We start from the raw sequence: 24,357 nt of genomic DNA on the forward strand, positions 1-24,357 counted from the left end.
AGATGACTAAAATATAAAATCAGGGGCTGCTCCACAGAGTTGTTGGAGCCATAAGATACTAAGATGAGGTGTCATACCAAATCAATTGTATAGTCTGTGCTGAGTCATACAGATATCTAATGTTTCCAAAAATGATCCGCCACATTTATTGGTGCCCACAAAAACTGGAGTTGTTTACTACTACGCTCCACTGGTGGGAAGAGAACATCACTCTGTGATTGATCTGCTCATAGCTCACATACATTTGCAACTGGTCGGCATTTCTTGGCTATAAATAATAACGAGCCAAAAATGTTTGGAACCAGTGCTGTAAACTGTTCAGCAGTCAAAAGCGGATATTAATACTGTAGCCTTCATAACTTCTGAATCTAAAACACTGCTGTAGTCTTGAGTGTGAACTTGAACTAGCCTTGCGGCTGTGCATGTCCGTATGAGTGCATCTACTCAGCCAGGTCTGTCCAGTAAAGGGAGCCAAGGCTGGAGCCGGCATGCAGGCGGCTCTCACCCAGCTGATAAGGCCCTCACTGGCTGCGGTGCAGACTGTAGATTAAGCTTTTATAGAAAAAGGGAGGAGAAATCTGGCTTATGAGGATGAGGAGGGAGAGGGGATGTTAGTGATCAACCCGCCAGCACAGGGCCAACATTATTATCTCTGCAGCCCCAACACTGTACCCTTTCCAGCACTACTGTCCTTTGAATAGCCTCGTCTATACCCTCCTTTAGGGTCTCTGGACAGGGACCATATCCTACACACTGGGCTAAGCCGACTAAGGGTTGCATCAACAGTACATTTTAAAGGTTCAATATTAATTTGTTTTCATGACTTTCTAAAATATTTTGCAAATGAAGACAGCGTTGATAAAAATGATCTCAGTCAAAGTTCTGTGATAATTAAGAAGAGCCGCTTTCACATAGTAATTATAACAGGGCCCTGATAAAGCTGAACAGGGTCTTTGGAGTTCAAATACAACAGCGTCGTGTCGCCACTAATTTACCAAATATTACCCCAGGAGATCCTAGGAGGTTTCCAGGAAAGAATTGTGTAATTTGGAACTAATCTTTGCATACCTGTATACATAAAAAAAGTCTTTAGGTTACACTTGCAATTAATTAATTGGAAGTGTGCAAAGTGAACACTTTACTTTCATTCTACAAGTACAACTAAACAAATATTAGCTCTTGCACATTGTCATCACTGATGGTAGATTCATTCAATGGCTAAATTTCAGTACATCAGGAAGAGCCTGAAAAATGTCGCTGTGCCGAAACATATACATAACTTTTAAATAATTGTTAGAGTATATGTCAGGCCTTTTTTAGTTGGTCTGTAGCAGGTATATGTCTACAGCAAAGTACACAGTTTAACATAAAGTATCCCTGTTTTCCTGTAGTGAGTACCAAATTACTTAGTTATTTCCAGGACATTTCTTTTAGGAAATTACAGTCCTGTAAATAAAAGCATCACCCTGATCAAGTTTAATCGAAGGAGGAATGAAACTCTCAACTCCTACATCGAAATACCGTACATCAAACCATTTTCAGTCTCTTCATGGAACCGCGGCAGTTTTGACAAAACAACAAAGCGAGTGTGATGCTGTAAGCGCGTCAGCCTGAGCTCTGGGGACATGGAGTCACATGTAAGAATGCGACATCACACATGCATTCTCCAATCGCGGTGTAAACGCACCCAGGAGAGCTTGGTGGAGCAGTGTTCCACGGACACCCGCCCATGTCCTGTTCGCAGTGGTACGACGGCCATGTGTGTGGTGTACCCATGTGACAGTTGGTCTTCCATCACAGCATGCGGTCACTGTCTCAACGGGGGCCTGATCTGGCCAGTGTTGAATGGTTGTAGCCTCTCTACCATCTAGTAAAAGGAAGAATGCTCAAACCACCGCGGTCGCCGACACTCGGAGGCTTTGGCCGCCAGTGACTCTGTGCCAGGCTCCAATGAAGCAAGCCATGCGTCCTACACTGAGACAATGGTGCTGTTGGTGGATACAGTAAGTCCCAGGCATCAAGTTGGTCGCCAATTGTTTGCCTCATGTTTTCATTGTAGAGGGGACATGGAGATACAGGCTGCCAGTGACTGGAGCCACTTGAATATAGTTTTCAATAAGCACATTCTTCAGCCAGTACACACCTCTGCAGTTACGCAGTTGTAGCTCCGCAGCCAGAGATGCACACAGTGATGACCTCGTGCACCTCGGCCCGCTCACTTTCACCGTGTCCCTTTCACAGCCAAACGTGCTGGTGACAAGTGGGGAAACTTCGGAGAAAGCGGGAGATCGGGTCCCCCAGGGGCCGCCACGGCGCTTGTCCCTCAACCACGGAAACCAGCGTAATGACCTCTCACAATGTTGTGGGGACAATTCATGGAACTGCCCGAGGAAGTGCTTTGGAGATTACGCTCTCCGCGCTGCTCACAGGTCTTTGTGGAGTCGGCGGAGGTAAGTGGATGGAGTGGCGTGGTGATCGGATGGCTTGATAAAATTAGTTCTGAAAGTGTTCCAACTGATAAGGCCTTCACATCAAACATGTTCTCCAGAAGCAAATCCCTGTTTTTTCTCAAATGCTCGCAGCACTCAGCTACATTTTTAGGGGGCATTCAACCTCGAATAGGTGCCAAGATCTTTTTCATTTCTTGCTTTTCCTACTTTTCCTCCCGCACCATGTTTCCTCAAATCCCTCCCATGTTTTTCAAACCCTCGGGCCACCTCTTTACATTCTTTCAGGCTGTTAAGGCGCATTAGGAACCAAAAAAAAGGCAGCAACATAAACTCTGGCCATCACCCTGCTGAACCTCTGGACTTCCTGAGAGGGGGCCAATCCATCTTGGACTTTTCGCGAGTTTTCCTAATAAATCAGAGCCCACGGTGTGTCGCCTGCAAACACCTCTGAGGAAGGTCACTACTGGGCAGGTTAGCCAAACACAACCTTGGTCCCTTTGCAGACTTATGTGCTCCATCACCGGAAGTCGGTCATATAAAACCTTGCTCCTGCAATGGTTAAAATGACTTAGAAAAGAAATATGATTAACCTTGACATTGAACTGTGGCAACCTTTTGGCAAGTGGCCACAGTTTCTATCTATCCCTGTAATTACCCCATAAACTGTTCAATAAATGGAGTGTGCCATTAAAGAGGGGTCTGTAAATTATTTAAAAAAAACAAACAGTACAGCACATTTTAAACCACCAAATACAAATCAGAAGATCTAAGGCGGTGACATCTGGGTCCTTCAAATGAACCCTAAAACACCCAGCAATCCCTTTTCATCGAACCCTCCTGAGGTGTTGATTTCCCCACCCGATGCATCTCCAGCCGCCACCTCTCTTAACCACTCTGCTGCTCCACCAGAGCAGATCCGTCACTCAGAATTTAATCACTCATGGAAATAAACAAACTCCGCAAACCTCAAAGAGTGCTGCCACTCTGAGAGGAAAGAGATGACTGAGCTAGAAAGAGAGGCACGTTGAATTTGACGAAGGAAAAAAAGAAAAAGAGTAAGATAGAACAGAGGAGGCAGGGACAGCGAGTGAAGTTCAAAACCAGGGGGTTGCGAAGCGGCGATGGGCTTTCTTCTGCCTCGCTCTTTTCCTCCCATCCGTGTGGTGCCCCCCGTGGCAAAAGGTGGACGGGCGGTAGGAGGGGAGGTAGTTAAAAGTCTATCCTCTCACCCCCCCGACCTACCACAGAAATGAGCGGAAAAACAGCTGTGGGCTGCACACTCCCTGCTCCTCAAACACTGTCCCATGGGCCTGAAACACTCATATACAAACACACACAGGCACACTCATAGGATGTGAACCTGTAGATGCACTCTTAACACATGCACCCCTAAGGTCTCCTCTCTTTCCACAATTTCACAGGCCCATACATACACTCGGCTTATGTAACTTTGGGAAAAAAAAGTTTCAAAAAATGAAGTATGTGACTGGCCTTTTGGTTCAGCCACATTTCAAGCAATGTGATTCTAAGCTGGAAACTGAATCAAGAGTCTCTTTTCACATATTTAACACGACATATCAATCAGTGGGTTGTCAGAGAGGTCAATCGATTCAACAGACTTTGCCACAAAGCTGGCTGACTTTGGTTCCAGTGAAATGGGTGACCAAGTTAATGGGCTGTCTGCTTCCATATAAATTTTAACCACGCTAGCACCATTATGTCACCGTTTTAGATCATTTGCTCCTAAAAATTGAAATCCAGATGTAACACTTGAGAGGAGGATGTTAGAGTGTTCTTTGTAACAGATAAAAGGCAGTAAAGTGTCATCAGAAGAGTCAAAAATAAATAGTAAGTACATTAACAATACAAAATAGTTTAAATGCAGTGCAAAAACAAAGAGCATCAGACTATGTGGCTAGCTGAGTTAGCTTAACCCTCTGAGAACCAGCCTTTTCAACTAGCTAATGTATCTAGCTGAAGCCAACTTAATTGTAAAACTTTACCAACCAGTGCGGGTTATTTTAATAACCCAATCACAAGTTAGCTTCAGCTAAGTAGCTATAGGTGAAAGGGCTGGTGCTCAGTGTGCTTAGCTACCAGTGTTTTTAGGTTAGCTAACTTACAGAGCAGTCCTCTACTTGCTCCATGATGTTACACACCAGTAACAATAAAAGCTTTTCTCTTTCAACTAACTAGAGGGAAAAGAAGTTCAATTGCTCTTTCTCCACTCCTTTTAACTAACAGTATTGATGCGTTCAGTTATATTTCTGATGCCCTTTTACTGCATTTTGTCAGTTCTGGAGGGCCATGACAAACAAACCCAGTGTTTTCAGTTTGCAATAAAAGCTTTATTATTCCATCTGTATTTTAAAATTAATAAAAATAAATATACCCACAGTGATTTAGTTTGAGGTGTAAACAAATGTTAGTGATCAGTATAAATCATAACATCCATGCACAACATATTTTGAATCCAATTAACATGTGAATCTGCAGTCTTAGCTCTTAAAGAGCCACTGGAAGGACTCTTTAGGAGTGGCTTTAATTACAACAGAGTAGGCAAGTCTACAGTAAAGTACACAGCAATCACTCCCTTACTCCAGGTCCCAAACATATGCACACTCAGGCCTCAGTAACACCCCCCAGTGTCCATGTTTGGAACTACAGTCCAGCAGATGAATTTAACTGCAGAAGCTGCTCCTCGCCTCCTCAGTGAGGCACCACCATAACACCAGGAGGTGTCCACCAATGCATGAGTTAAAGTGCCAGTAAGAGGATGGAGCTGCTGTCTTAGCTTTTCTTATGCTGATTGGTATTCTTCAAGGATTCCAGCAAGCTCTTGATCCTCTCACTGGCCGGCTCCCGTCTCCTTTTCTTGCGACCTTTGATCCCCGCAACTTGCGAGGGCATGAGCAGGGTAGCGAGTCCCCAAGGTGTGGGAGCCTTTTCCGCATTACCACCTCTGGCCGTGTTGGTGTCACTCTGCTGGAGCAGCCAGGAGCTCTCCTGGCACAACGCCACAAAGCGGTCTAGCTGAGTGGCATTGACGTTCTTGCTGATGTTCAGGGACGTTTCGAACGGGTTCTGGATGTGCAGCGGGGCTACCTCTGGCTTGTTCTGCTCTTTGCCCTGGAGAGAGGAGAATGGGACAGTCGATGAAAACACATTCGTAAGCAGCAGCCATGAGCTCAGTCCTGTATGGACTGTATGTTACGGTCCATCTATCTTGTTGGTCATGGTTTTTTGTATCTGGGGGAACTTATAGCTGACTGGAAAACCTCTCAGCAGGCAAGCAGATGGGAGAGGCAAACACGTGGACATGGCTCTGGAAGACATTTTGACTTGAGTTGTGAAAAACAGAACAATTCAGAAAGGGGAACTAAAAAATGCCAGGAATGAGCAAGACTGCTATGGAAACCTGCTATGCACACTGAATGCATTCGCAACGGGAGCGTATATGATCTGTACCGCTGTCAAGCAGTCATGGCAATCAGATCAACCATCAATGTGTGTGTCAGAGAGAAGTCAAGAACCTTCTGTGGAGGTTGCATGCCGTATCCAGCCTGACAGTACAGGGGCTGGAAGGATAAAGGGATGGAGCTGTGGTGGGGAGGTGGAAGGGACAGAAGATAGCAACATAAAGCCATCAGTCAGAGGAGGGGAGCAAACCGGAGAATTGTAGCAACGTAAAGCAGATTTATGGCTGTTGCACCACTGGTGAAAGCCTATAGGTACGGGTCACGGCCAGAGTCTACCTGCAGGCTTCCTCTGCCGTGTCATACTTGATATTAGTCTCATATATTAAGCTGCAGGGTCTCTCTTTCCCAGAGACATCAATTCATTAAACTCCAAGCACAAGCAAAGCCCCTGCATCTCATGTAATGTGCCACCAAAGGACAAACACCTACTTTATCAACTTAATTGTCTAGGGGCAAAAGTAATCGGTGATAAATAGGATATTATTTAATATCACATATTTTGAAAAAGGTATGTTAATTAACAATCCTGTACAGACTAGAGAGGAAAAAATAGCCCTGGTATTACCTTTCAGACACAGTATGACAAATTCCAACCGTTTTGGCATGATCTTTCCTCTCCATTTCATTTATAAAAGCTCCAAAGTTCCACTGTGGACGCTCTTTCAGTTAAGTATTACGCAGGCAACAACATACTGGGTCTAAATGGAATAAATATGCGTTTGTTTACACTCAGCCTGATGAAGCTCCTAATTGGGATCGCAGCTCAAGGGCGCCGGGCCCTGTGGGGCTGCCATCAATCACATATGACAAGGACAGCTGTCATCTGTGTGCGTGTGTGTGCGTGTGTGGGGCATCCACCAAACACTGCCTTTATTACCAACAGATTTCTCTGCTGGAGCTCCGTTCTGGGGCCGGGAGGAAATGTTGAAAGGAGGTTGAACTGGGGGCTCCCTTGAGTGCTGAAGTTCTTTCTGAATACATTTTTATTCACACTATGATTTCTCAGTGATGCAACAGTTTGATTTTCAAGTAAAATTAAGGTTTTATGGACCAGTTTGTGAGTAGAGACTGACTGGTACTGAATTTTTGAGGCGGTTACCATTAAAAAGGTGTTTGAGAGTAAATACAGTTTATGGCAAATGTTAACTTTTTTTGTATGAACACATAACATACGCAAACAGGATCCCTTGAATTTGTTATCTTAAAGAAAGGTCCATGGACAAATACAGTAACATTGACATCATTTCACAATGGCATGAAACTGTTTCAGTCACAACAGCAGCGGCGGCTCGTGCCCAGCTGCAAAGTCCACAAGAAAGAGACGAAATCCCTTTTCAGACATGGAGCAAGCACACTGTTAACAGTGACGCCTTCTTGTCATTCAGACATCGGTGACTTTTACATTAATGTTCCTTACAGCCTCACTCAGACATCAGAGGAATGAGCCACAGTGCTTGCGTGATATTTGGCACCTGTTGTACGAAAGGAAATGTGCATGAATGAAAATATGGGGGTTTTGGCACATTTGGCGCAGAGAGTCATTCATTCTTTAACAGGCAATACCCTGCCGATCGGTTCCTCAATGGTTAAGACCTTTGCTAACAAAAAGTCCAGAGTAGCAGCATATGAGCAATAAGTTCGATACAACATTACTCCTCTGCATAAGAGATAATGATTATGAGATACGTTTACCACAGTTCACTTAATAAAGTGAACATGACGTGCGTTTAGTTTCTCTCCAAGCATATTTACCCATCTGATCATGTGCTGCTGTAGCCTTTGTGTTAATCTGACAGCATCCAATTCAGACTTGTACTGAGTATTACAGAAATGATACAAGTTCTGACCTAGCAAGATGTTTAAGATTTCTCTAGATTTCTGTTATGCAAAAGTATCTTGGGCATTCATTCAGACATGAGACAGACATGTAACATTGAATGTAAAAATAAGCACTGTGCGAGTCTAGATCACTTCGTGTAATACTTGTTGTGACAGCATGCCGGTAATGGGCGAGTTAAAAATGTTTGGATGTGCTTTTGTCTTTTAAACTTTTGATTTGACTTCTTTAAGCCCCTATCGCTTTCCTTCAAGACGCTTTTTGCCAGGCCACCATTGTAAATAAGAATTTGTTCTTAATAACACGCCTGGTTGAATGAATTAAATAAAATAAAAAATGTCTTAAAGGGGGCTTAAATGTGGGCATCAACTACTAACTGAACACAATGTTGACTTATCATCACCCTTTAAGTTGATTTGGCAGACGGTTGCTTATTTACACATCCAGCATTTACAGATGAATAGTATCATTCATTTGGAGTCCCTAGCTCCGTTTTGGTCTCTACCAACTGCTGAGAAAAATATCCATCCCTTTAGCTGCTTAATGCTGCGCTACGTTCATCAGCTAGTTTCTAACTATGTCGTTTGATGGTTGGTCCTGAGCTGGTAGTTTTACACTTTTCTCCACTGAAAAAAGCTGCCTGCTGAAAAGGACACTATTGACACCATTCCACATTGATTTTAAATTATCATTATGAAAAAGCGGCTATAGGATAAGCTAAAGAATCTAAAGAAAATGTAAATTGTCATGATAGGGCACATTCTTGGGTTACATGGGACTTAATATGTGAATAAACACACATACCTTTCGGATACTTATGGACATCCTGTTGAATGCAAAGGTGGAGTAGAACTCAAAGAATTCACACAGCAGTTTCTCTAGGACAAAACAAAAAAAGTCAAGTTAGCGGCTAACAGAAAGGCCGGTATCGGTCAAACTGAACTGCAGCCCTACGGCCTCGTTTCTACGCTCTCGTGCTCACCCAGGCTTTCCGTGTTGCTCAGGAGCTGGATCTTGCTGAAGTCGCTGATGAACGTGCAGTCGTTCCCCTCAATCACGCTCTTGTCCCCGGGACCTTGTGGGATGGGAGCGGAAATACAAGGTAAATGACTGCCGCTACACGCCTATGATGGCCATAAACAAGACACAGATGGATGGTGTGGGTGCGTTCACGGAGAGGAGACAGAAATACACGAGGGCAAGAAGAGAGAGAGCAGGTGCATGAAGGTGGTCAAAGAAAAGGAAAAAAAGAGGGCCCTGGAATCATGTCCTTGCTTGGCTGGTTTGCTTCTCAAGCAATGCCCTTGTTACCAGTCTCCTTCGTCGTGATGAGGCTGGTGGTGGTGGTGGTGGTGGTGTGTGTCTGCGTGCTACGCCACTGTTTAAATAGCTGCCTGCATGTCTGGAGGAGGCGGGGTCATCGACCTTCCCAGAGCGATGGGCCTGTTATTGTCCCGTAAGCACTTTCTGTGATAGAGTCTGCGCTGAACGGGGCCAAAGAGGCGGGGGAGACAGGTGGAGGTTGGGGGGTGGGGCGGTAGATTGCTTTTGGAAGGCAATTATCAGGCAGCCAAGGTGACAGAGTGGGGGAGAAATGGAGGAACTGCAGTGGAATTAGGATACATCCACACTACGTTTCCATTTTAAAAGGCATATCTTTTGCTACGCTTACGCCAAGCGTCCACATTACTCCGGAGTTTTAAGCCCCCAAAAACTAACGGGTTTAGAAACACTACCGACGCCGTGTTAGTTTGGAAATCCCAGGGTTGCCTCTTCGTGTGGACGGGCGGAAACGTAGACCTTTGAAAAATGATGACGTAGACACCTGCGTTCGCTACTTGATTGGGTCTTAGCCATCACGACGTGTGCTTCCCTGATTCGTCACGCCGCCGGAAGAAAACAAACAGCCATCTAGAGCAGTGATTCTTAACCATGGGGCCGCGGGCCACAAAAAAAGGGCCACAAAAAAAGGGCCACAAAAAACTTTCAGTTTTGCACCCGTGGGCTGCGAGGGCCGCGGGACCGCATAGGTTATCAATTGAAGACACCAGAGATATTACTGTTGTCCATGAGACGCTCAGTTACAATATAGCTTCCCACCACCTGGTGGCGGTAATGCGTCAGTCAGTTGTTTAACAAGCTCCAATAAGCAGAAGAAGACACTCAGCTAGCCGCTAGCCTGTAGCGAAAGTTATGGATAAGTTTTTAAAAAGAAAAAATGAAGACGATAGTCGTGCCATACCCCCCCAAAAGTCTACATGTACAAGTTCAATCCTGACTTTCTTAAGTACGGCTTTGTGAACGGAGGCAATGAGGCAGAGCCGAGGGCTCAGTGTGTGGAATGTGGGCTAGGCTATCAAACGAAGCACTGAAGCCTTCAAAAATAAAGTGACACCTAGCGACGAAACATCCAATGCTTGTGGGAAAGCCTGTTGGGCTTCTTGTTGTGTATGCAGGTTTACATACACATGATAAATAAATGTCTTTGTGATCATCACATTGTATCATCTCATTTATTTGACAAGGGTTTTGCCTGTTCAACTCCGCGAGGACACCGGCGTCCTCGATCCCCTCCCCTTCCGTTCCTTACGGCTTGCTTGCGCAAACTACGTCACAAAACATGGCCGTGTTTGGTATCCCAGCATGCCCCAAATCCTCATCTTTGCAAAGAAATCATCAATTTTCCTTCATTTCTTATGGATTTTTCACAAAAGGAGCCCAAACACACACTGTCCAAAGTCGCCATAACCGCCTCAAGTCGGATCTTGCAGCATTTCGACGGAAAAAGACACATTACAGACCCAACAATGTGCTAGCGGATGTTACCATGGAGCTAGTGGCTTCAGAAAACGCTAGTACTTAAAGTACAAACCTTATCTTCCTCTTCTATAAGCCGTCAACCAACGTATAACCTTGCATAACTGAGCTACCCGCATACTCGATCGTGCGCTCGGTCGCAGCCATTACGTACAGCAAGTCCGCTACTCACACACCACGTCTTCGACCATATATACATCTGTTTTGCAATTTGCAAAGGCTAAAAATAAAAGGAAAATAATTAAATCTCAAAATATAAAAGGGAGAAACACCTTTAGTGTGTCAGAATATCATTTGGTTACCATGTGTCCATTTGGGTCTCCAAATATCCTTTTAGAGCTCCGCCTGGATCTCTTCATGGAAGAAACACTGTAGAATGGTCATACTTTGTCCAATCTTCAAATTTGAGGCAGTTGTTCACTGATAGTGTAGTTACAGCCCTATACTGTCATTTACCTGTACAGATACAGCCACAGGCCGTTATTTATACTGAAAGATACTTTTTTATTTTATGCGGACAAAAATCTTCAATTTTTACTGACTCCAAAGGCCCACTGCTCTGTTTCTGTATGACCTACAGGTTTTCTGACAATTTTGATGCATATAGTCAGAGTGGTTCAGAAGCTACAGCCATTTTAATTTGGGTATGTCATTTTAGGCGGTTAGGTCATAAAGGTTAAGAACCCCTGATCTAGAGAGCTGGTGTGTGTCGCCTATTTATTCTCAGCAAAATTAGACAGTGGCAATGATCTGTTGATGGCTGGCAGCATAAGGCAAACATTCTCTCACCAAGCTTCTTAAGTTTAAAGATTGTTCTTTGTCTGTTCTCAAGGTTAACAATATTTAGAGGGTTTAGGCTGTTTGGATAGACAAAAGAGCTTTTGGGAAATTGTACTCAGCCATTTTTTGACAATTATTATCAGATTAATCAATCAATGAATGAAAATAATCATGACGCAGTCCTAATAAATTCAAACTCTTATATAAAATGTATTTAACCCCAAGAAATCCTTTTATCAAACTCATCTCCTCCCCGCTGTGTGACTTTGAATTAGTTCACTTTTACACATGTCTTCCTTATTAACTCTAAAGTATTTTACTGAGTTATTGATTGTGACTGATGACTCTTTGGAATTACTTAATATAGAACAGAATTTTTTCTTGACATGCTTTCTAATGTATAGACTTCTATAGTTGATAAGGTGAATATTGCGTATTGTGTCCATTGCAGAACACAGCAGTTTCTTCTCTTTTGGGTACATTTTTCTAATGTTCTTTACATTTGTGTCTAGAAAAAGCCAAACAAAAAGCTTGATCCTCAAAAATTACAAATGAAACTCGAGGTTGAATTAAAGTGACGTAATATCTACTGAGTGAGAGGCGGTGCTGGTTGGTACCTGCAAGGTCCCTGAGGTGGTCCAGCGTGGGGATGATGGGAGGGCTCCTCCTCTGCAGGAAGAACAGCACCATGACGGTGAGGGAGAAGTTAGTGATCCAGGCCCCGGGAATGCTGCTGGTGATGCCGTGAGCTCGGGCCCAACAGCGCACGGTGAACACCAGATGACGCACGCGCGGGTCCAGCTCTCCGTACAGGTAGAGCAGCTCGGTGCTCTTCATCGCCACCCTGTGGAGAACGTACAGAATCAATACTCCTGTCAAGCTGCATGTTGGGCTTTGTTGTGGCTCTTCATCTCAATATAGGAGAGTGGAGACTTCCAATACAACAGCAAGTAGTACACTTCACTGGGTGAATATTGAAACATGTTTGCATTGTTAGCTTGCTCAATTATCCAAAATGACTTACAATTAATAACTGCATAGAAATCCTACCAAATAGGACATGCTGCTACCTTCAGATTATTGCGTGTTTTAGCACATCTATCCTTGTTATGTTAATTGTTTGTGTTAAATATGTTATCATGTAAGAGGATCCTATTTTCAATGCTCTTTACCAAGAGTGTAGGCACCAGAGTATTGTTTTGTACAGTAGATATTTCTCAGAAAGCCTCAGTATAAACCTCTTGATGTCAGTCTCAGCCTTTTAGTTTACTTCATGCCCTCAAGTGTCTGCATTTGTGCACATATTTAGCATAATTTCAACATCTGTTTTTGATCCCAATACATCACAGCCTCTTGAGTTCCGAAAACAGAATACTGTTCTATGTTGAATGTGAAGGGTCAGTGAAACTAAAATCCTAACACAGCCACCACTAGAGAGCAGCCTTCAGCTTGTCACAGTGACTGCCTCAGTCGCAATGCTGTTAGTTCTCTTAAACACACAGGCACACACACACACCCCCCTCAGGGAGGAAAGTGCTGCACTTCAAAGATCTCAGAGCACAGTTTGAGAAAAGTCCCCCTCACATCCACCCACAGCCGGCGGTTCAACTCCATTTCCTTAGAAACTGCAGAGTGGTTTTCTGTACGTTAGCAGGTGTGTGCGTGTTTTTGTGTTACCATCGGCAGAGACCACAGTGTGTTACATGTTTAGGAGGGAAGAGGTGAAACACAAACAAGCCCCCTCTTTTGGCCCTCCTGTTCAGTTTCACTGTGGCAGAGATGCACTTCCTGCCAAAGTCAAGTTAGGGGCTTTTGAAACGCCAGTGTGGCTAAAACGATATTCAGGATGACATAAAACTATCAGTTTCTGTGAAGCAAGAGGCCCATGACCAACTCAATTTCGAGACATGACCCTTCGATTTTGTGAAACTGACCCTTCTTTTTTTTTAAACCACTGCAACACCAGGGCCATGACAAAACAAATATATAAGTTTCACACAGTTTTTATGTATGGAAAATAACTGGCAATCGTCCTACAATATATGTGCACAGACTGAATACCTATTGTTGGCTGTGAGGTCACACTGAAAACCAGAGGGCTGGTGGGCGAAACGGACCAGGGGGCATCGTGCGTTGAGAATCTTCTGCACCCCGACGCAACCAGGACCAAACTGGTCCACGCAGTCCCCGATGACGGACAGGAGGCTCTGGGTGACGGCCCGCTCCGAGCTGGCCCTCTTCATTTGGTACTCCAGCCACAAACCTGATTTTGGCTGCACACAGAGAGTTTGGAGATAGTTAGTACCTACATCACCACATTTAACATGTTATTTAGGTTTCCACATATCCATTGCACTATTCATGCACTATATTGTGCTGCCTAAAGATCCCATCATGGAATGAAAAAGTACAACACAAACGCAACTTTTTGTTAAAAATCACACACTGACAGTGTAACACCCATCAGAAATAAGTGTTTCTCCATTCACGGCTCACAATACGAGTTTTCATTATGCAAGGAAGCAGCATTATTTAAACCTGTTTACAAACCTTATTTAGCCTTTAAAAACGGCATACAAACATGTATTAAATGGCTTCCAATAACGTGGTTTATGAAGAGATTAGTTTGTCAACAATTATAACTTACCCTATGAAGACATAGCTTATGTTACTACCACAGGGTTTTAATATATTTTCATTTACACCAGCCTCCACTTATGGGTGCCCATAAGAGGGGTCATAGTTGTTCGCAAAAAAATAAATAATAATAAAGACGTATTGCTGCATACAACTACTGCATTATAATGCATGTGAAATATATCCACAGAATTATATATTAATGGATATGCTTGCAAAATATTTCTTAAAACAGTTTTAAATTAATAAACGCTCTTCTTTTACTGTATGTGAGCTTAATAACAAGGAGGGAAAATACTCAGAACAACAATTCTGAATGGTTTGATTTCTTATACGAAACCACATTCTTCATAAAATAAAAACTTGATACTTTTCAAACGTATAGCTCTGCTAATGTATAACTATGCGATTCCAGGCATGAGTAACTGAATCCATGCAAAGCTTTTACCGAGATAATGTTTGTCGACTTTCAAAGTAAAATCTTCACAGAATTTCAAAGACAAGCTTTGATGCGAAGCAGCAGCATATGTCTGTAGAATTTTTTTGGTTGGTCGGTTTGGTTTTTTGGTCTTTGCCATTCACAGCCGTTTCAGTTTCACTCCACAGAACTCAGCACTCACAAAACTCAGATTGCGGCAATTAACTGTGGCCACAGCAGCTGGTAGCCGTTTCACTTTTTTTTGGAAAGGCACAGCTGTTGCATGTGGAAAGAGGTGCCTTAAATTTGTAAAGTAGCAAAAAACTTTGTAATTTGTAAACTGAAATATTATGTCAGGAAATATTAATGAAATCACTCCGTCAGGTGATGGCTTTGGTTCATTACAAGTTAACCTTATTTATTCTAAAGGACGAACCCCAAACTCCCATTATTACCATCTTTGCATTTCTCCCACTAATGCCATCCACATCCAGAAACATGTCCAGGTCACAGCCCAGCTTTCCAAAGCCATTCACTGATGAGCCAAATGGGTTGATGGTGCATTCTGGGAAATAAGCAGCAGCGATGTCCTTGAGCAGAGAGCAGACGAGGAAACGTAGCCGGCTGTTCTCCTCCGTTAGCTGATAGACATCTGTTAGGGAGGTTATCTGTTGTTCTATCTGAGGGGAAATGAGAAGACCGGCCACCATTAACACAATCCTTGAGGCACACATTACCTTTATGACATCTATTAAAATCGATTCACACATACGTTTGTTTCTAAAGTTGAATCCAGGAGTAAACTGTGAATCAGGGAGTGAAACACTTACACTTTCCTCTCTGGACAGTCTCTGAATGAGCTCATTGATGGGGATGGTGGTTTGGGGCTGGCACTGTTTGCCTGATTGCTGGTTTGGGGCGTCCGCTGAGCCGAGGTTCCTTAGCGACAGCAGTCTCGATTTAAAAGGCACCATGGACTCATGGCTGATGCTGGCTATGGCCGCCTCTTCTAATAATGATACAAGACTTTCCCGGTTGGCAAATTCCACCACAGCATACATGCCCTAGAAAATAACACCAAGTACACACAATTTCACCATCCAATCGGATCATAGCACGACAGAGAAGTTTGTGTCATGTGTAGATGTTAAAACATGTTCGAAAACAATGCTTATTTACTGGAGAACCTTGGTCATTCACTTACATAGCTTTCATAAAAGAAGTATTTATTGATGTCTCCATGTCTTGATAAATACGTGAGGAAATTATTCTCATTAGTTCTGGAGTGGCAGCTGATAAGAACAGATCTCTCTGCCTGTTCTTGTCTCTCCGCCTGAACACCATACAGAGATTTGCATCCTTCCCTTTCTTCTGTCAATAAAGAAGCACAATATTCAACAATTAGGCTAATACATAACTTTCAGTTCTTCTTTAAGGAAGACCTTTGTTTATTGTCATTGTTCAACCCTTTGTAGTTAGCATACTGTGGTTTTCAGACAAACTTTGCAGCACTCTCTGCTAAATTAAGTTCCATTTGTGTGTCTTTATTGGACCCAGAACGCGACGCCAAACTCCATACAGAAATGGACTGTTTTATAGTATGTGGCACTGTTAGGGAAATGTCTGTATGCCAAAAATTACATATACAAGTTCTCCACGTCACATTGCACGTCTTATGAACTCTTAGAAACAGCTTTTCAATTGGGCATAGTTATCACCCACAAAACAGCAGCTATTAAAATGAAATCGTATCTGAAGTGACAGCCATCACTTTACACATTCAAGACTTTACTTAACTAAGCCTCTTTGATGGACAAAACAACGCCGAATTTTCCCGAGACTCTAAATAGTTGTTATGTTCTCGTTTTTTATAAAGTAAGTTACGCATTTTGGATCATAGCCAAGGCTGCTTAAAACACAAAAAAAGCCAAACGAAGTTTGGAATGACACTCACTCTACGGGAGACAGAGCTAACAAGTAGGCTAACTTTGTTTATTTGACAGCTTGATAAACTAACTACTGCTTTACCTTTCACAGCAACATCATTTGTTCCAATAGTCCTGTGAAGAAATGTATCGACCTTCTGTAGGCACTTCGACAGGCTGCCCCTTCCTTTCATATGTAACCTGCACAACGCTAAGGTGGACGCCATTGCTGCTCCGAAAGAAGCAGAAAGGCGCATGCGCGTGGTTTTGTCTACGGCGACTGAGAGGTACCAAATCAGACATTTTGGCGATAATAATATATCTTGAGAAATACATAAAGTATATAGATCATAGATACTTGGTATGGATCGATGAATGCTTATAACGTCACTGTTACTGTGTCCTTGGTAGATACTGCATATATAGCATCTTTATTCTATGGCTAATGACTTAATCGATGTAATATGTAATATTTCCATTATGACTTCTATTAAAACTCGATTTGACAAAAAATAACAAATCACATCTTCCCACAGGAAAACACCCCACGGTTCTGTGGAAGGTGATCCCCTGGGTTTCAGCAGTCGTGCCACGTGAAATTTGTTTTTCATCTGAGAAAACAAAAGAAAGGGAAAACGAAACCTAAAGGGTGTAAAGCGCTGGCACTTGACATTAAAGTGTTCGCCACCTACGCGTCGATCGACTGCACTTCCTCTGTTTACTTTCCTCTAAACACAGTCAGACCGCCCTCCCTCCGTCAGTCAGTGTTGGACGCTGGAGCCGCACGATGCATAGACGGCAGTTTTGACTATTGGCTATTGACTCAAATATTACGGCAAGTACGGCGTGCTTTTTTTGCTTTCTATATCATCTGATGTGAAGAATATAAACTGTATAATCTGTTGAAATAAAAAAAATAGCAGCTAAATGTTTTTAGAGATTGGTTGTAACATCTACAACAGGGGTCACCAACCTTTTTTAAACTGAGAGCTACTTCAAGGGTACCGAGTAGTACGAAGGGCTACTTATTTAATACAAACTTCCTGAATATCAAAGTTGCACAGATCACCTTAATAATAATAATATATGTGAAGAGACTGTTTGATCACATGTCAGTTAATTATTCCTCACAATAATTATTAAGAATGATTTACACAACAATAATGGTATAGCTACACATACATATTTAAACATGCAACTTTTATTTCTGTTAATCTGTTTCAACATTTGAAAGTCAGAGGTATCACATCTCGGGTATTTTTGTATCAACTCATGATTAAAGCCGGTTACTTTTGCACATAGTGCCTGCTGGTGAATGATCCAGTGGTAATGTAGAAATTTTGCGAAGTCTGGGTCACCTTTGCATTGCGCAATGAAGCCTGCATGCCGGCCCGTCATCGCGGAAGCCCCGTGTGTTGTCACCGACACCAGCTTTTCCAATGCTACCTTTTTCTCCACGAAGAAACTAGTAAAAAGTCTCGTCTATAGCTGAGTGGGGGATCCAACCCTCCGAGGCGCGCGAGCGTCTTCGGGCGCCCGCGTTCAAACCTCTAGTCTGGGCCTTTTCGATCGGATTGCCCCGCGGCCTGTTCCGAGGATTTACGGACCTGACGACTGGGTGCGCTCGCGGCGCGCGTCTGGCGCCAACGGGAAGCGCCCGCAATTCGGAACCTGAAAACCTAGTGCGGTGTGGCGGCCTCGTCCTGGGTGTCCGCAGTGCGCCTCCGGATACCCAACTCTCTTATGACAAGAAATATTGTCATTTTAAAATCTACACTAATGCAAGCGTTTTGATTAAAAAAAGAACAGCAACTACAATTTTAGACGGACCTCCATGGTGACTAGTGCTATTTTTAGAACATGCCTCGCGGGCGACTCACGTGGTCCCTGCGGGCGACAGGGTGCCCGCGGGCACCGTGTTGGCTACCTCTAATCTGCAACATCCCGAAATATTACTGTCATATTTTTGTTGTGGAGGCATGTATTCTGAATTTGCACCTTTAAATTGTGATATAGAAAGGTAATTCAGTGGCTTATTTGTTAAATTTTAACATAGGCTTTGGTAGGCTGTCTCTAAAGACCAAAAGTATTTCGCAGATGTATGATTTGTATGCAGTAGACTAATTTGTGTTTAGTCACAGACCAACGACTTTTAATGAACTTTTTTATTGCAAATGTTTCTTTATTATTAAAAGCAGCTGGTGTTTAGCTGTAAAACAGTGTCCAAGCTTTCCTAGGGGCTTCCCAGCTTTACTGTGAAACTCCCCTCATTTGCTTGAAAAACAATCTTTTATGCCCCTCCCAGCTGTATGTCCAGCCAGCTGACTCAAAGCTGCAGTGCTTCAGTGAAGTGTCACTGTGTATCCTGCGCTCCAGATGAACTTTTTTTTAAAGTTATTCACCGACTGTTTACTGACAGGATCTCGTGCAGCCGGAACTTTGAAAAAAGGAAAATGTCCATAAACTGACCTCCTGATGTTTCATTTTAGGGCAAGCAGCACAAGTCAAGCGCCAAGATGGATTACAAATATGACAATGGAGTAGAACTGCTGTTGGCTCACATGAATATAGAAGACATCATCAACGCTGCAGAGACTCTGTATCAGCTTGAGCAAGAGGAGGAAAGAGGCTTGTCTTTTGAAGAGGAAGATCTCTCCCAGGAGGAGATGGACGAGAACGAGGAGGCGGGGGACTCGGTGGGCTCGGGGAGTCCACAGAAGGACTACGTCGATGGGGTTAGTGGTGTTCGGTACGGGGCGGTTGCAGACCTGCTTTCCTTTGTCAACCTGCTCTCCAGCATGCAGGCGGCGGCCCTGCAGCACCTGCCTGAGGAGATGGGCGTCCTGATGAACAAGGTGAGAAGATGTTTGTTTGTCTTTTGACTGCGTCTCGCGAACAAAACTGAATGTTTTTGCGCATGAACGTTAGTCTTTAACTGTCTTTATATTTTCATATGATCAGTTTCCTAACTGACTTTTTTTGCAGAAGGACATGGCTGTGAAAAAAGGCCGCTACCAGATCGACTTGGACGTCCTCCTGTTTCCGTGGAAGTTGACCTACAAAAACCACGGCTCTGGCCTTGTGCCCAAGGGCTCATTTGGGAAAGTCTACTTGGCTCAGGACACCGCCACCAGGAAAAGAATGGCTTGCAAACTGGTGAGTCCTGCCGAGCAACAGCTGGAATCCAGCCTGAGCTGACTTCTCGAAACTCATGCCCTCGTTGCCAAATATTTCACCTGCCAAGAACTGTTTGTTCACAGAGACTCTACTCCTGTGTTTGTGTGATGAATGTTAATGTCAGCATGACATTTGGTATGTGATCCCTTGGAAGGAAAGAGGAACAACGCAAATAAAAAGAAGAACCAGGTTTTTTCTTTGTTAACAAACTTAAAAAATGGGCCAAGATGAACGCAAGAATGGAAATTGAACTTATGTCCACGACTCCTCTGGATGTTTGTGACAAAGTAAAATCCATAACAAAATCGATGGAACACATTCTGTTCTTTTTTTTAACTATGTGATACTACACTCTTTGAATGAGGGGGTGAGCAATGTGTTTACTCTTTCCTACCTGGGAAATATTGACAATTGAGGAAGGAGGAGTTTCCTCCCCGGCCCGGTGTTATCATCAGAATGCTATGTTGACACAGTGTATTGTACACAGACGAGGCTTACTGGCACCAGTTTATGTGCTTGGTATCTGAGTGACAATAGATTTCCTGCGAATTGTGATGATGCATTTATTTACATCCCCTCATTATCCTCACAGGTCCCCTTGGAGCACTTCAAAGTGGCGGACGTGGAGTTCCAGGCCCGGTTCCGGCATGAGAACATCGCTGAGCTCTATGGCGCCGTGCTCTGGGACCAGAGCGTCCACCTGTTCATGGAGGCCGGGGAGGGTGGTTCGGTCCTGGAGAAGCTGGACAGCTGTGGGCCCATGAGGGAGTTTGAGATCATCTGGGTGACCAAGCAGGTCCTTCGGGGCCTAGAGTACCTGCACTCACACAACGTAATCCACCACGACATCAAACGTGAGACATAGAAAACAAAAATGTTTTTCACTTGTTGAGTGTTGTTGATGGCTGTGTGCGACATTGTAGTAAGGTAATACGCATGATCCAGGAAATTATGCAATGTCAGTTTTCACCCTCTTTACGTCAAAGTGAAGCTGCAGTTCTCATGAATAATCATTGGCGAGCAGGGAGGAGGTGAATCAGTTGAAACAGCCACAAACCAACCACAGGGATCCTGCACTTACAATCTTACACACTAAGACTTGAGTATTACACAAGTCTCCTCTTCTGTAGGTATGACGAACACGTTTTCAGTAAGTGCGGCCAGGTCTGGTAGCTAATGACTTGGATTACAAGAACACATGCTGGTGGCAGTTGGTGGGGCTGGACTGAGGTTTCGATGTGAGGTACTTTCACGTTGGTTGAATCACAGCGGCGCTGCTGGGATCAAAGCATTCTCCACAGCTGCCTCATGGCCTAAAGGCAGTTTGGCGTCTGGGAATTCCAGCCAACTTCCCGTGCTCCCTCAGGGTTGAATGCAGGGTCCAGAAAGACAAGTGACTTACGACGATGTCCGTCCTGGCCCCTCGACATGTCATCGTGGTTGTTAGTATTTCCTGCCTGCGATCAAAATATGTAATTATACCTTGGTGAGGGTTTTAAAGTGCCCCGATGAGACTTTTCACAAAAGGCTTGCCCTCAAATTATCTTTGAAATGCCTTCGCTAAAAGCCTGTGCCGTGCTTGACTTCTTCTTGGGAGGTCTCAGTGGTCTTTTTTCCCAAGTTGAAACCAACGCAAACACAGTGCAAGCCAGTTCAGTGTGTTTGAAGAGCCTCTGACTATTACCTCAAATGCCATCCTGCACAGCAAAGCATAAACACTGAAAACACTGTACACAACAGACGGTGACGTAACTATTCTTTTTTCTGCTTTTTCTTTAGCCAGCAACATTGTTCTGATGTCAGACAAGGCAGTGTTGGTGGACTTTGGGCTGACGGTGCAGATGACAGAGGATATATACATTCCAAGAGACCTGAGAGGAACAGAGGTAAGAAAATAAGCCAGAGATGTGATCTGAGTCTTACAGGCTACGACTGTAAACCCACAATGAATGCATAAATCCAACATGTCTTCTGTTTTTTTTTGTAGTTGCTTGGTCCAAGAAACTTGTTTTCCTGTTTCTATCTTGAGTGTGTGTTTTTTCTAGAAAGGCAGGACTCTTCTTAAGTAATGACTCAGTCTACGCCTCCCCAGGGATTTAAAGAAATGAGTCTTTAAGCTGGTCAGCACTTGCCTCTGTCTTTTCCAAAATGATTGAAAGTCAATGATTGGCAAGCGTTGTTGCACAGCAGCGAGAGCACTCTGATGCTAACAATAGTCTGCTTATGCTTGGGGTTCTCAGTACAGATGTAATCAGCACTTTGGAAATTCTAGGATTAATCCAAGAGACGTCTCACGTGCTTTTTCTCCCATCGTGTATTTGCCTCGCTTTCCCATGTTTTGACCTATTTGTGTGTCAGTCTATATCGGTGCACTCATGGCGTGGCTTGTGGAAAGTCCCAGGGCAGACACCCAGGAGTAATAATAAGAGAGACACTGCTAGCAAATACACTGGGCTGCTCACAGTAACATGGGAGAGCAGGCTGGAATTTCCAGCAGAGAAAGAGATGAACTCTGGTAGTGTGTTTACTTTTCACACTCCAAAGGCCAACACGCTTCTGCACTGCCCTTACCTTGACACACACAGCGTGGGTCTAAAGGTTATCTTGTTCGTTGAAACAGAAAGAAAAAAAAAACTTACTGCAAGAGGTTGTTTACTCTTTGTTGTTCAGCACCAGTACATTCATTTAAATGGGAAACTAATAAAAGTGGGTGAACCTTTTCCTGTCTTCTGCAGCCCCGTTATATCTCATTCATGGTATGTTACCCTTCTTTCATTTAGATGTATATGAGTCCAGAGGTGGTTCTGTCTCACGGTCATAACACCAAGACAGACATCTACAGCCTGGGCACCACCATCATTCACATGCAGACTGGAAGCCCTCCATGGGTCCAGAGATACCCACGATCTGACTGCCCATCCTACCTCTACATCGTAAGTACTGTGCATTTTTTAAGAGCCAGGCTAGTGTCAGTGTGCTTGTCGGTTGGTCCTTCACTTTTGTCAAGATTGAAAAAACTTGACATTCATGGTTCCCAGAGGATGGAGCCTCCTGACTTTATCCTCTAGCGCCACCAATTTGCACCAATACGTTTTAGAGTGAAATGTCAACAACTATTGGGTAAATCGCCATGAAAGCTGATACAGCCATTTATTGTGCATGCACTATTAAAACCAAGGACTGTAATTTGAGGTATTTCTTTGAAGACTTATCCTAGAGTAGGAGCACTGAACTATTTCTTTATACAGCAAAGCACTTGCCATTTTTTGACAACCTATTTTACGACCCCACCCTCTGGCCAATTATTACTTTTGCTTCACCACGACCGCTAAATATTCAAAGCAAGTTTTGCACCTCAGCTTTTATCTGACCGTCTGTTTTTTTTTTTTTTGAATCACACCTGCTCAGAGCAGGTAGCATAGCTATTATATCACACATACATGCCAAGAGATAGACAGTATCTCGTATCTAGCAGCATTTGAAAAGGTGACACACTTGTCCATGACCTTGTACATGAGATAAAATAGGGTTAACGCGACTGATTGCAGAGTGTGACCTATGGCCCATTTAGTCAGTTACTACTTCTGTTTCTTTTAAAGGTTTTCCATTACATGGGTTCTTTACTTTCAAGAAGTCCTGTTTTTGTTTTTGAGATGCTAATCAGCTCTTTTGATTTACTCACTTCCTCGTGAAACTGCTGTCATGGAAAAGTTATGTTATGTGGTAAAGTCGCTTCTGCAGGCCTTGTTCCTTTTTACCACAACCAAGCCTGTTTTACAAGATACTGCTCACAATGACAATTCACAGCTGCTGGAGGAGTTATATGTGGCTTACTTGTTGTTGTTTTTTGGTTATTTGTAACTTTTTTTTTTCTCTGATGCTGCAGTTTCCTAACGCCAATTTTGCCTTATCTCTCATTTTACAGATCGACAAACTGGCCCCACCTCTGGAGGACATAGCGGAAGACTGCAGCCTGGCCATGCGCTCCTTCCTGGAGCGAGCCCTGGAGAGGAACCCTTCCCTGCGGAGCTCGGCGTCCGAGCTGCTAAAGGACGAGGCCATCAACCCACCCAGGGAGGATCAGCCGCGCTGTTGGAGCCTTGATTCAGCCCTGGAGGAGGCCACCCACACCATGCTACGGCAGCAGAGCCAGCACCACGACACCACACAGGGTAAGCGCCTACGTGCTGAAGTTAATTTGATTCCAGTAATTAATGTTAAGAAACTGGCACCATTTGAACATGTACGTCTTTTTTTCTGCAGATTCTTCTCTGTACTCTGAGGACTCCGGCCATATGAGGAGGAAGGGTTCCTTGTACATTGACCTGGGGGCATTGTCAGGTTACTGTAAACTAGTGACAGGGCCCCCCACCTCAGAATATGGCTAGCATCGGACCACAGCTCACTATTTAGGTGGCTGAACTCTAGTCAAAGCTAGCTGATTATTTACTTTTTTGCATTTCTTAAAAGTATGGCTTTACTGTTGGAGGACTGATCAATAGTTCAGACAGGTGGACAGCTGCAGCCAACATTGATAAACTGCAATTGTTTGCAAGGCTCAAGATGAGTTGTCGAGACTGGAATTAGCTCAACCTTGATGCTGAAATGGGCTGAACATTGCAGGACAGTGGTTGGAAGAGATGTCATGTGTATCATTGAGCATTAACTGTCAGCTGTTGGTATAATTTCACAGAGCTCCATACGTTGTTGTAGTACATGATATATTTCAGTGTGGTAGTTAACACCGTAATTAAATGCTGTTTTTTTCTCATGAAACAATGTCTAATAGTCTTGGCAAATAATTAATTTATCACTTAATATGCAAGTTATCTGTTAG

General features: G+C 43.6%; 2 protein-coding genes across 5 annotated transcripts; one reads left to right on the forward strand and one right to left on the reverse strand.

Annotated features, from left to right (window-relative positions):
- Positions 1–3,164: 3,164 nt before the first annotated feature.
- On the reverse strand, positions 3,165–16,600 carry mtpap (mitochondrial poly(A) polymerase). 3 transcript variants are annotated; one of them, XM_031876004.1, is made up of 9 exons: positions 16,447–16,600; positions 15,623–15,789; positions 15,249–15,482; positions 14,874–15,098; positions 13,425–13,636; positions 11,981–12,207; positions 8,749–8,841; positions 8,571–8,644; positions 3,166–5,579 (listed from the first exon to the last, which is right to left on the reverse strand). In XM_031876004.1, exons 1-9 carry the CDS (start codon positions 16,598–16,600, stop codon positions 5,241–5,243), a joined length of 1,725 nt encoding a protein of 574 aa, XP_031731864.1. In that variant the 3' UTR covers positions 3,166–5,240. The 3 variants fall into 3 exon arrangements, with proteins under 3 accessions (XP_031731866.1, XP_031731864.1, XP_031731865.1); XM_031876005.1 differs by having other exon boundaries at positions 15,623–15,786; positions 16,447–16,581; XM_031876006.1 differs by lacking the exon at positions 15,623–15,789 and having other exon boundaries at positions 3,165–5,579; positions 16,447–16,531.
- A 448-nt stretch (positions 16,601–17,048) lies between these two features.
- On the forward strand, positions 17,049–24,296 carry map3k8 (mitogen-activated protein kinase kinase kinase 8). Of its 2 annotated transcripts, none has more exons than XM_031875963.1 (8): positions 17,049–17,182; positions 18,833–19,198; positions 19,329–19,499; positions 20,113–20,374; positions 21,300–21,406; positions 22,301–22,453; positions 23,446–23,692; positions 23,784–24,296. In XM_031875963.1, the coding sequence occupies exons 2-8, from the start codon at positions 18,860–18,862 to the stop codon at positions 23,906–23,908; spliced, it is 1,404 nt and encodes a 467-aa protein (XP_031731823.1). In that variant the 5' UTR covers positions 17,049–17,182; positions 18,833–18,859; the 3' UTR covers positions 23,909–24,296. The 2 variants fall into 2 exon arrangements, with proteins under 2 accessions (XP_031731823.1, XP_031731822.1); XM_031875962.1 differs by having other exon boundaries at positions 17,050–17,178.
- The last annotated feature ends 61 nt before the right edge of the window (positions 24,297–24,357 follow it).

The sequence above is a fragment of the Anarrhichthys ocellatus genome, unplaced genomic scaffold, assembly GCF_004355925.1.
Source record: "Anarrhichthys ocellatus isolate YVR2014 unplaced genomic scaffold, GSC_Weel_1.0 scaffold101, whole genome shotgun sequence".
NCBI lineage: Eukaryota > Metazoa > Chordata > Actinopteri > Perciformes > Anarhichadidae > Anarrhichthys > Anarrhichthys ocellatus.